We start from the raw sequence: 13,106 nt of genomic DNA on the forward strand, positions 1-13,106 counted from the left end.
AAAAAACTCTCATGTGCCTAGTTGTGAAAACATCACATGTATTTATGTTCAAAATAATATCCGCAAATATTCTGCAGTACCTTTGAACATGAAGCAGTTTCATCCAATTTCTGCAGACTTCCTTGGACCTGTGAAAGATTTTCTTTTATATTGCCAAGTTTGGCAAAACATTCCTCCTAAAAAACACAATTATTTTAGTAATCAGGGGTTAAGAAACTGCATAAAAAGGCTCTTATCATCTATCTACAGTGACTGGAACCAGAATAAATAAACTGGCCGCAACTTTTTTCCTGTTTTTTTTTTTTTTTTTTTACATTACAAATTGTACTGGCAGTGAGAAAAATGTAGTTTAACCTCTGGGCTTAAGAAAGATGTTTTTGTTTTTATTTTATGGGTCTCAAGTTTAGAGCAAGGGATTAGGGTAGTTACATTAAGAAAAAGTTTTGTGCAGCTACCGATGAAAGCAAAATTAGCTGCCTTATTGCCAGTAAAAATCATGTTTAAACATAAATGCCTTTTTTTTTTTTTTTTTTTTTTTACTTTCTATCGTTAGTATAATATTTTTGACCTGCAATTCATTCAGTGGCAGGATAACTTCCAGCAGGGAAGAAATTATCTGTGACTGTAACCCATCAGCAATGTAAACAAAGTGAATGGCCAGCACTGTGTTTCTCATTCCGATTACTGTAAATAGTGCTAACTGGTAACCTACTATAGAAACGTATTACTCTAACGTATATAAACATATTACAGCGACCAGATACAATATACAGTATTTAGGTGTGTCTACTGTAACATATCTTTATCGGTACCGTCGTTTTACAATCACACGGTGGTGTCCACTTTAGTCGAAACGTGTCCAGATCAATAGTACAAGCTGTCCTGCATGAAAATCTGAATCACAGAGATCATTAGTGTATCTTGGTTACCTGTGAGAACACTTCGTAAGTTGTTGTTGGCCTACTTACTTTTACAATGTGTCTCGCCTCTGCCAGCTTGACAACGTCATGGCCAGCCAGGTGTTTAGTCTCAGAGGGCAGCATGCAATAAACACATAACGGGGTCGAGTCAGTTTTACAGTAAAGCTCCAGTTCTTTGCCATGGTCTCTGCAAAGCCTGTTTGTTTCTGCGGTGGGGCTCACAAGCACATGCTGATGGAAAAACTTGTTTTCCAAATGGGGCATTATATGCAAAGAGCAGTAGGACTCTCCACAGCTGACACACGTCTTCTCGGCCGGGGCTCTCTGCTGACCTTTACAGACGCTACAGAACACGCTCGCCCCAGACTGGAGCTGCTGCTGGTAGACCTTTTCAATGATATTGTGCAGCACAACATTCCTCTTCAGCTCAATCCCGGTTTCACAGGGCGCTAGACAGAGCGGGCATGTATAGTGGGATCTGCTTCTTGCTGTGGTTCCTAAAGCTGACTTTTTCAGTTGATTGACACATTCGTCGCAATAATTGTGTCCACAAGGTAGTGTTACCGGCTCCACGAAAACGTCACGGCAAACAGCACAAACCAGTTCTTCGTTAAGGGCGGCCGAGTCCATTTCTTCACTTTTCAGTTATGAACACTGGTGCATCTTGCAAATTTAGTCTGAGAACGAACAAACCTATCTATAAGTGCTCAGTTAACATTCCAAATGTGAATCATCGCATGGACGTCATAGGATGTTTTTGATAAGATAGCCAAAACTAAAAACAAAGACACGATGTAGTATCGGCGTCATGCCTAATTTCGCCCCTTGCGGAATTTTGAACTACTTTGAGATATGCGCATGCGTGAGTGTTTCGTTTAAGTTTGCCCGTGTGATTACTTAAGCTATTAATGTATTGTATAAAAACACCAAAACACAAAAGAGTCCGTGAACGACAATATCCTGACATTGTTACATTACATTACATATACCAGTATGTGTTTGGAGACTGAAATGAAAGGTACTCATTTAAAATCATTTAAACCTATATATCACGTCTTGTCCTACATGCCTAATACGAGTACAGTATTAAGCCGTAGCCTTTTAGCAGTGAAATTGAATTGTGTATGTGTGCCGTTCAGAGGGTAAATGGGCAAGACAAAAGATTTAAGTGCCTTTGCACGGGGTATGGTAGGAAGTGCCAGACTCGCCGGTTTGAGTGTATCAAGAACTGCAACGCTGCTGGGTTTTTCAACTCAACAGCTACCCGTGTGTATCAAGGATAGTCCACCACCCAAAGGACATCCAGCCAACGGCTCATTGATGAAAAAGGCCAAATAAGGCTGCCACAAATTGTGCAGAGCAACAGACGGGCTACAGTTAGTCTGCTGACAGTACAGTACAACATTGGTGCTGAAAGACCCATAAAAGAATGCACAACTCGTCGTACCTTGACAGGAATGGGGTATGGCAGCCGACGACCTAACAGAGTTCATCTACTTTCAGCAAAACACAAGAAACTGAGGTTGTAGTGGGCAAAGGAATGTAAACACTGGACACTGGAGGACTAGAAAAACATTGCCTGGTCCTGCTGTTTCACGCTGATGGAAGAACTAGGGTATGGAGAAAACCACATGTCAACATTGCAGGCTGGTGGTGGTGGTATGATGATGTGAGGTGTGTTTTCATGGCACACATTGGGCCCCTTTATAAAAGTGGAGCCACGATTGAATGCCACAGGATATCTGAACATCATTGCCAATCAGGTGCATCCCTTCATGGCAGCAGTGTATCCATCACCTAATGGATTTTTTCAGCAGGAGAATGCCCTATGCCACAATGCTAGGATTGTCCAGGAATGGTTCCACGAACATGACAGTGAATACACCTTACTGCAGTGGCCTGCCCAATCACCAGATCTCAATCCAATTGAGCATTTGTGGGAAGAGATAGAACAAGCTATTCGGAGTAGAGATCCACTACCAGCCAACTTGACACAACTCTAGGAAGTGCTGGAGTCAATATGGGCCAGCATCCCTGTGGAACGCTTTCGACACCTTGTAGAATTCATGCCCCGATGAATTGAGGCTGTTCTGAGGGCAAAAAGGGGGTGCAACTCCATATTAGGAAAGTGTCCCTAATGTCACTCAGTGTGTGTGTGTGTGTGTGTGTGTGTGTGTGTGTGTGCATATCATATATATATAATATTATATATATATATATATATATATATCATATATATATATGTGTGTGTCAACTGTATCTATGGTGAATCACAATCGCATAATAGATTTAAATAGAATCAATGAGTGTAGTTTGCCATGACTCCACATCCTTTCAGTAGGTTTAGGAAAGTGCTTGTTTTCAAACAAAAGTTTCCCTTGAAAGGAACGTTTCCACACATGTGTATGGTTTTGGGAACCCTACAACCAAGAAAACTCGTTTTTTATATAATATATATATATCATATTATATAGATATATATATATATATATAGATATATATATATATCCCTACGTTATAAGCACCCCAATATAAGCACCCCGAGTTCGCAGATTTTTTGACGCAGTAAAGTGGTCATAATTGCACAGTTTCAGCCAGTCTGCGTTGCTGTCGGTGTCGACTTGTGACTAGGGTTGCCAACAGGCTCCACAATCCTGCAATACTGAGACAGGATTTTAAAATTGCCCGTCTCATGAATGAAGTGAATGTGTAAATTGGCTCATATATATTTTTGAGCAGCAAACAAGTAAAACTGATCAGCTGTTCTCCATACTGACTCCGGTCAGACGTACTGAACAGCTGAGCAACGTTACTGATTTGATAGGGAAAGTAATACAGAAAATAAATAGCGACGTTAACTTATTAGTGACTCAAATGTATAAAAAGAACAATAATAATACAAATACAAATATATTGTATTCATTATTATTGTTATTATTATACAGGTGGTTGCTGCGCCTGGTAGCTATGGAAGCACCAATACTTTTAGCAAAGGTTCATTTACGCTTTAATTCAGTTTCGAGGCAAGTTTAAAATCCTATTCATCTTTATTGGGTTCATCAAAAACTTGCTCTATCGCGCTTCACTGGCTTGAGACCATGCCACAAACGTTGGATTTTTTTTTTTATCATCCGACCCTGCGCGTTTTGCAGTCGCAGAAGCCAATACGACTTTTCAAACAAGACGCCTCTCGCTGCAGTGCGGATGATGTCATTCCGACCGTCGGTGACCACTGACTGAGACCAAAAATTGGGTCGCAATCGGAAGTACAGACATGCAGCCTTTATTCTCAGGGCTGCTCCAACCACAGGCACTGGAAAGGAGAGCAAGCACAATATTTTTTTACACGCATTGTTAAAGATTGAAAGGTTTTAGAGGTGAGCGTCACATGAATCCATCATTACATCTCTGACTCAAAAAAAAAAAAAAAAAAAAAAAAAGCTTGTCCCTCCAGATACTTTCCACAAGCAGAATTGTATAAATGTAAAAATTAATCCCTGGTGAAAGATGAATGCGTACTACTATGACGACTAATACTTCAAAAATATGTATACTGAAAACATTTTATAAGAAACGCATTGAAATTTTCAATGTTGGCTTATTGTTCGAAATAAAATCGTAAAAGGGTAGTTTCACATTACATTTGATAATTAAAATGAAAAAGACTGCGGGCATGCATCCAGCAATGTACAGACACTACATACATATATTGATTTTGAATCCACACAGAAAAAGCCCGCTTGTATTTGCTCAGAAACGTGCTCATCATTTTTTCGACTGAAATAAAAATGTGCTCCGGTACAAAGTGATATGTCTTTTTAAATCTGAACTCTGAGATGGCGTCATGACAACACACACTAACCAACCCCCCCCCCCTTCCGCCTTTCCCCTGGTTGTTAAGTTACAGGAACACAGAAGCCAATCACAGAAGAAGTAACTAGAGTAAGACATTTAAACTACCCAATCAGAATTCGGCGTGATGCGTCAGCTGTAGTGAAAGTGGAACAGCTGATACTAACAGACAAACCAGAGAAAACAAGAGGAGAAAATACAGTTTGAATCAAACTACATCTTTACAAGGTAACAGTTCAATTGGTAATATAGTATTTTGTGCAATTTATATGAATGTATGCATGCCTCTTGCAATAACTAAGGGAACTTAACTGGCTGAACACAGTTCACATTATTTTTTTTGTGATAATTCAGTTGGGTTTATTCTAATAAACATAATTCGTTTGGAAGCTGTCAAAACTCGAGTCATGTTAGTTAGCGACTGGCACACGTAAAATTAGCTAGGACTTTTCAGAATGTAAATTGTGTAAGGTTACCGGTATATTTCAACACTATATTTTAAGATAAACGACAGCTAATGCTAAGTAGTAAGTTAGTTATCTATGTCGCTTAAGTGCTTCAGGGTGTCTGTTATCTTCTTGATTAGATAACCGAATGCCAGTGATATCTGTGAGCGTGGGTGACACAGATGATGATGATGATGAAGAATTTGGGCCCGTTTTTGAAGTGCAAAGGCAAATTTTCCGTGAGAGTGTAACGGTAAAAATACTTGGCAAGAAAAAGAAGGTTAATAATCGTTCTGGGGTTTTTGCAAATTGTATTCTATTAAAATTAGTGTATTCCTCTATCTTACTTTGCCTTTGCACTTGCTGCGAGTTATGCACGAAAAAAAACAAAACAATCCAGCATACTTGTCATGGTCACAGGACACTTGACTAGGGTTTTTTTTTGTATGGGGTAGCGTTAAGGGAGATAGTGTTAACCCCCTCCTGCTGAGAGGGGTCAGTGAACTTCTAAAAAAATATGGATGCTCAGAAACTAAACTAGAATACAGCTTAACCTCTTTAATGTAGCCTTAGAGATTATGGTGTTGTTATGCTTGTGTTTTGTGGTGCATGTTGTATGCTCAAGTGACAGACTTGCAATCTCTCAGGACTCTGTCACTGATGTTGGAATCATAACAGCAGCTGCCACTGTTCAGTTTGCAGGAAAGCAGGGTTTGAATGGTATCCTTTCCTAAGTAGCCCTGGACTCTATCAATTTTCTTAAGCGCGGAGGATGTTCTCTCACTGCTGGCTTTTGAATGGGGAATGAGAGTGGAGCCTTCATTAGTCTGCACAAAGTAGGTAGAACTGTGCAGCCTTTTCCAGTACTTGTCAAGCTTCTCTTCAGTTGGAAGATCTTCAGGGTGTGTGAACTGGTAGTGAACTCTTCTCTCAGGGCACCCAGCTCATGCTCTCCACAATGTGGGGGGACTGCTTGGCCATACAGATCACTGCAAAAAGGAAGTCTAAATACTATAAAAAGGCTGAATTATACAATTTAGTAGATGTATATGCAGTTTTCCACTTTGATTTTGTACAGCTCTTCATAGTAGAGGGCACTGAAAAGACAAGGAATGAAGACGAACCTGCTGCATCAAGTCAATTTCTCAATGTAAATTAATGATTTTTCAAAATGTCTTCAAAACAACCATGCATTGGTTTATGGGGTTAGTCAAAACAACCATGCATTGGTTTATGGGGTTCATTAAGCAATTTACACATTGATAGTTGTTTTTCTTCCTCAGCATGAAGGCCCGATCTTCTTCCCCAGTTCATGTACATGTAAATGAAATCACTCCTGTTTACGTGCATGTGCAAAGAAGCAAGTCTCTTCCTGCTTCAATTGAGGTAAATAAATGGCATTTTCTGAAGAACCATATTCTATGTTAAGATAGATAGCACAGGCAAATTGCTTTTTTCTTTCCAGGGATTTGTTAAAAGATTTAATCTACATAAACTACAGATGACAAAGGTGAAATATCCCCTTTTAATATTGTGTATTCCTTTCCTAGAAGTCCCATGTTGTCATATCAGCATCTGCAACAGACCCAGGAAGTATGAGTACAAAGAAGGAGGGGAAAAAAAGAACGGTTCACAAGAAGGACAGGACGCCTCAGCAAAGTCACAAGGAGGTAGGTATGGCATTTCGGCCATGCATTCCATTTAGATGTTTCTTGAAGCAGCATTTGTATATTTTAAAGTTTCTTAACCTTTTGTTTTATTTCTTTTTTTATACAGTGGCCTTTTGTATGTATTTTGAAAGCATTTGTTTCAGTACTTTATTGGAGTCTTGACAGTTTTGTATTGTTTCCCATGAAAGAGGACTCCACAGGAATCAACTATAACTTCCAGACAAGCAGAAAAAATCTGTTCAGTGATCCATTCGAGTGACTTTGACTTTAAGAAGGATGCTCTTGATAGACATGGTTATGGCCTCAGAGTTGAAATGGAAGGTCCTGGACATGAGGTAAGGAAATATATATAAATTATTATTATTTTTTTTGTGTGTGTTGATGTCACAACGACTGCTGTAGTGGGTAACGTCAGACCAGAACCAGGAACCAACAAATAAACAACAGAGAGGTGGAGTTGGGTGAAGTTGAGCGATTGTTTGCGCTCAGCATTTAATAGTGACACAGACAGAAAAAAAAGGTTGTAAAAGACAAACAAAACACAGGACACGGCACTGGCAGCCAAACAAAAACGAACTACACAGACAAACACAGTGAGCTGCTATTATTTACGTTACTTTTTACTTTCTCCTCTCCACACCCGTTCTCCACTCACCGAACACACAACCCCGAGTGAGTGAAAACATGCTGCTTTTATGCAGCTGTACCGAGACTCAATTGTTAATCAATCATTCAATTGGAGTCTCGGTACAACTGCACTTGAATTAATAGTGCAATTCCCCGTGCTCACATATTACCACATTTTACCTGCACGTGAAGTGCTATACAATCCTCGTGCCTAAATAGAAATATACATTTTAAACACTCATGCGCATACCCCATATTACATCCTGTGTACGAATGACTATACACTAACATTAACACACAACATACAACACAGAAATACACAGGGGCGGGGCAACATTGTCACAGTTGAGCAATTCTTCGATTTAAGTTGGTTTTACTTTTCTTAATGGACTAGAAATTGTACATTGGGTGTCAGGCACCAAATGTCATCCACACTTCCTAAATAAGGTACGATCAACAGACTTTGAAACTATGTCCTTGTTATTCACTTCATTCAAAGCGTGATGATCACACATTATTTATGTACAATAGTGTACTGGACGGAGAAGGCTGACAAATGGTACATGTAAATGGTACTTGTAAATGGTACACATGAATCGCATCACATTCTACAATATTTAGAGGAATTCAACCCAAAGTGTACTGGCATGTCATTATCAGACAGAAGTAATTAAAGCAATACATAAACAAACCAATATAAAAACTATGAAATATCTGTTACACTGTATAGTATACAGACTTTAAGGTTTCTCATTTCATTTGACAGCTAATTAGCTCTACCTATGCACAGGTGGAACCAGACACTGAATGTCCCCAGGCTATAATTAACAGATGTGATGCTTGTGCACCTGATGAGGAATTAAGCCAGACATGTTTTAGTAAACGGGGATTTAAATTATGTGTGTAGTTTTTAGAGAACAGGAGAAAGGATTTTTTAGAAGAGGTGTCAGAGGAACTGATTTCTACAAGAACAGAGGACGTGGAACTTGCAGCAGACCTAACTGGATACTCAACTGGGCTTGAAAACCGAACCCAAGGGAGCATCAGATTGCACAACAGCCCTTCTACGCTACTCGGAGATCTACAAATGAATAGGTAGGTGTTGTTTCTACAACAGGCACCCAGAAGCTGCTCATGCGGCTTATATTTTTGTCCCCCAAAGTAGTAACAATGCTTAAACTGTAGGGGCATGCCAATTTGGCTTGTATACAGTTGTATTAGTATTTGTGGTTAACACCATTTTACTTGTTTTTTATTAAGGTTGGGCAAAGATGTTCATGCTGAGGACAAGAAGTCTTTGTTGAAAACGCTCATTGAAGCAGAAATGGCAGCCAACTCTGCAGAAATACAGCTAGTTTCATTTAAGGATTCGGTTGCTGAATATTCAGATGTAAGTCGACTTTAATGCCTGTTTGCTTAACTGTTTAAGAATCTCTCCTGTAAAAGCCTAAGCATGCCAAAAGCAGTTTTATTGCCTTATATTTCTCGAAATTGAATTGCTACTGTTGCTTTTGATAAGCAGTGTGCTATATATTTGCACATTGTACTTTAGCATTTACTTAAGGTTAACTTTTATGTTTTTATAGCTATACCCATACATATGAGATTTTCAGAGGGGAAAAAGTAAGAACTAGCCCTATAATTTGACTGTCATGCTATCCAATAGCAGCTTATAAAAATGTAAAAATAACAAAACAAACATGTGATCAAAAATAAATGATAGCTTATGCGCTTTAAAATGGACTCTATCTTAAAGGTAGATGACTCAGTCACAAATGTGCCACTCTGGCTTTTGTCATACTGGACACAAACCTTGCAGAACATCTTATTTTCTGAAGGTGTAGAGTTACTACAGCCAGTCAGATTGTGAAAGCCAGGTTACTTGAAGTGTCTGTCTGTCATATTCCTTGTGTTTGCAAATCACTGTTTTTTTTTTTTTTCTTTTATGGTGGGGGGTTGCAAACCGGTATAAAGCCACATTTTTGTAAAATGACTTCACACTTACTTCAAAGATGCAATACGCTATTGATTTTATTCATCGCCATGGTTTAAATGTAATTTTTTGGTGTTATAAACTAAATCTACTTTTTAGACATCAAAACAGTATAAAAACACAAAATAGCTAACGTGAATAGCCATTTCCTCACATTCCATTTCTTTGAAACGGACCATATGACATAAATCTTGTAGTATGAATACGTTAGCAATACAACATAGTTAAGCAACTGTTGGAAAACATGGATCGAGAATTGATTGGGAGTTTGCTACGCATGTGGACTGGCAGAGCTATACTGGTGTTCTTTTCTGAAAAGAGACTAATATTGCAGATAGCAGGCTGTTTGGTTCAAATTGCATGTACTGCTAACCATTGACAGAGACGTTGCGTCTACAAGCTCTTGCCCAACAATGACTGCAAGCTAACGAGATAACAATGCTGTGGACTACAATTAGCACAGGCTCTAAAGACTTCAGAGAGATCGAAAGAGATAATGCCACTAGGATCAAAGGGGGTCCCAAGAAGATAACAAAAGGCAGATGTATGGACCTTTTGTCTCCAGGAGTGTGAAGAATGCACTGAGTTCAGAGGTTGTCACACTAGACTACACACACAGACACACACACACACACACACTCACACAATAAATTAAATTACCTTGACCATTGGTTAAGTGTCAGAGAAAGGGGAGGTGGACCATCTATACAGAAGGGTATTTAATGTCATGCAAAGATTGTAATGATGAGTATTCTGTTTGTCCTGTACCTGGGACCAGACTCCCTGCATATTTCAATAAACCTGGCAACTGATTGAAGAAAAGGACTCTGTGCATTTTTAAGTTACTTCAGCAACCATCCCTTAAATCTATATAGTTTTAAGTACTTTATGATTTTACACTGATTTAAAGATCAACCTACCAAATAAGTGTGTTGTGTTCAAGCAATTGGTCTTTTTCAAAAAATAAATACATCATTGAAAAATAAAACATAATATGAGGAAATGGCCATTTTTTTAATACTGTTTTGATGTCTAGAAAGTACATTTTGTTTATACTGAAAGTTCAGTTAAACAATAGTGATTCAATAAAACACTGACTCATTCACATAATGCAAAATTCTGCATGACAAGGGGAGATGAAGGGAGGTTTCAGTTCTGAGTAACTGTTTTGTAAGCATTATGAATGTTTGTTCACCACTGCTACACCCTATTAGAAAATTTAATTTTCCTGCAATTTTTAAACTCAAGCCTGTGAACGTGAGATTACAGTGGCTTGCGAAAGTATTGACTCCCCTTGGCATTTTTCCTATTTTGTTGCCTTACAACCTGGAATTAAAATGGATTTTATGGGGGTTTGTATCATTTGATTTACACAACATGCCTACCACTTTGAAGATGCAAAATATTTTTTATTGTGAAACAAACAAGAAATAAGACAAAAAACAGAAAACTTGAGCGTGCATAAGTATTCACCCCCCCCAAAGTCAATACTTTGTAGAGCCACCTTTTGCAGCAATTACAGCTGCAAGTCTCTTGGGGTATGTATCTATGAGCTTGGCACATCTAGCCACTGGGATTTTTGCTCATTCTTCAAGGCAAAACTGATCCAGCTCCTTCAAGTTGGATGGGTTCCGCTGGTGTACAGCAATCTTTAAGTCATACCACAGATTCTCAATTGGATTGAGGTCTGGGCTTTGACTAGGCCATTGCAAGACATTTAAATGTTTCCCCTTAAACCACTCGAGTGTTGCTTTAGCAGTATGCTTAGGGTCATTGCCCTGCTGGAAGGTGAACCTCCGTCCCAGTCTCAAATCTCTGGAAGACTGAAACAGGTTTCCCTCAAGAATTTCCCTGCATTTCATTCCTTCAATTCTGACCAGTTTCCCAGTCCCTGCCGATGAAAAACATCCCCACAGCATGATGCTGCCTCCACCATGCTTCACTATGGGGATGGTGTTCTCGGGGTGATGAGAGGTGTTGGGTTTGCGCCAGACATAGTGTTTTCCTTGATTGCCAAAAAGTTCAATTTTAGTCTCATCTGACCAGAGTACCTTCTTCCATATGTTTGGGGAGTCTCCCACATGCCTTTTGGTGAACACCAATGCTTATTTTTTTCTTTAAGCAATGGCTTTTTTCTGGCCACTCTTCCGTAAAGCCCAGCTCTGTGGAGTGTACGGCATAAAGTGGTCCTATGGACAGATACTCCAATCTCCGCTGTGGAGCTTTGCAGCTCCTTCAGGGTTATCTTTGGTCTCTTTGTTGCCTCTCTGATTAATGTCCACCTTGCCTGGTCCATGAGTTTTGGTGGGCGGCCCTCTCTTGCCAGGTTTGTTGTGGTGCCATATTCTTTCCATTTTTTAATAATGGCTTTAATGGTGCTCCGTGGGATGTTCAAAGTTTCTGATATTTTTTTATAACCCAACCCTGATCTGTACTTCTCCACAACTTTGTCCCCGACCTGTTTGGAGAGCTTCTTGGTCTTCATGGTGCCGCTTGCTTGGTGGTGTTGCAGACTCTGGGGCCTTTCAGAACAGGTGTATATATACTGAGATCATGTGACACTTAAATTGCACACAGGTGGACTTTATTTAACTAATTATGTGACTTCTGAAGGTAATTGGTTGCACCAGATCTTATTTAGAGGCTTGATAGCAAAGGGGGTGAATACATATGCACACATCACTTTTCCGTTATTTATTTTTTAGAATTTTTTGAAACAAGTTATTTTTTTCATTTCACTTCACCAATTTGGACTATTTTGTGTATGTCCATTACATGAAATTTAAATAAAAATCCATTTTAATTCCAGGTTGTAAGGCAACAAAATAGGAAAAATGCCAAGGGGGGTCAATACTTTCACAAGCCACTGTATATCTGTACACGTTTTTAAGCACTCTTCCACAGAACTACTGAGAAATAGACATCAACTAGTCCTCATTAGTTTTAATTTGCAGAGGCGTGCGTTGGTTTCTAACCCTGGATCTATATTTAAAATAGGCAAAGCTAAATATTTTGGCACTAAAATATCCCATTGGAGGTCTGTTTTACTGTGAAAATTATTGCTGATATTTTTTTTGTATTTTCTTGTTTGTTTTTTTTTTTAAGGATGGAAGACTTGCCAATCAAGATGTGATGAGGATGTCCAGACAGAGAAATCTTTTGCTGGAGAAGCTGGATAACTTTAAAGTCATCAATAAAACACTCCGTCACCTACTGAAAGATCTGCAGGGTGAAGAAGTGAGTATCAAAAAAGATCAAAACTAAATATTGAACCTGCAATCTCCCAAACAGAATGATGTAGACTTTATTACGTCCCTCATCCTGCATAAACCCACCCCTTCCTACACCCATCATTCAGTGAGTATTAGTATTGACAACTGGCTGAACACCACCACTGACACTGTTTAATTAAAGGTTGTTACAAAAAAGCTGTGTAGATGTAAGGCAGCGATTTGTTGAACCTGTTGCAGGATAAGGATAACGCTGTATGATTTTTAACAGATAGATAAATCGTACAAGAAGGCATTCCTAAAATACAAATGACAAAATGTAAAGTAAATGTCATAAAACCTGGAAAAAACTACAGAATTTAAATTTT

The 13,106-nt window shown here is 38.9% G+C and overlaps 2 protein-coding genes across 3 annotated transcripts in view; one reads left to right on the top strand and one right to left on the bottom strand.

Annotated features, from left to right (window-relative positions):
* The window catches only part of LOC121294151 (zinc-binding protein A33-like), a 4,378-nt gene extending 2,626 nt beyond the window's left edge, over positions 1-1,752 (bottom strand). The window contains exons 1-2 of the mRNA XM_041217743.1: positions 969-1,752; positions 81-176 (exon numbers count right to left, since the gene is read on the bottom strand). Of these exons, the coding sequence (XP_041073677.1) occupies positions 81-176; positions 969-1,550 (678 nt within the window). The 5' untranslated portion in view covers positions 1,551-1,752. The remainder of the gene's footprint in view (positions 1-80; positions 177-968) is intronic.
* A 3,142-nt stretch (positions 1,753-4,894) lies between these two features.
* Positions 4,895-13,106, top strand: part of LOC121330457 (protein BCAP-like) — a 37,688-nt gene continuing 29,476 nt past the window's right edge. For both annotated transcript variants that reach the window (XM_041276986.1, XM_041276988.1), the window contains exons 1-7: positions 4,895-5,000; positions 6,502-6,604; positions 6,769-6,888; positions 7,077-7,223; positions 8,423-8,610; positions 8,776-8,905; positions 12,614-12,745. In XM_041276986.1, the coding sequence (XP_041132920.1) occupies positions 6,503-6,604; positions 6,769-6,888; positions 7,077-7,223; positions 8,423-8,610; positions 8,776-8,905; positions 12,614-12,745 (819 nt within the window). In that variant the 5' untranslated portion in view covers positions 4,895-5,000; position 6,502. The remainder of the gene's footprint in view (positions 5,001-6,501; positions 6,605-6,768; positions 6,889-7,076; positions 7,224-8,422; positions 8,611-8,775; positions 8,906-12,613; positions 12,746-13,106) is intronic.

Source organism: Polyodon spathula, chromosome 18 (genome assembly GCF_017654505.1).
Source record: "Polyodon spathula isolate WHYD16114869_AA chromosome 18, ASM1765450v1, whole genome shotgun sequence".
In the NCBI taxonomy this organism is placed as follows: domain Eukaryota; kingdom Metazoa; phylum Chordata; class Actinopteri; order Acipenseriformes; family Polyodontidae; genus Polyodon; species Polyodon spathula.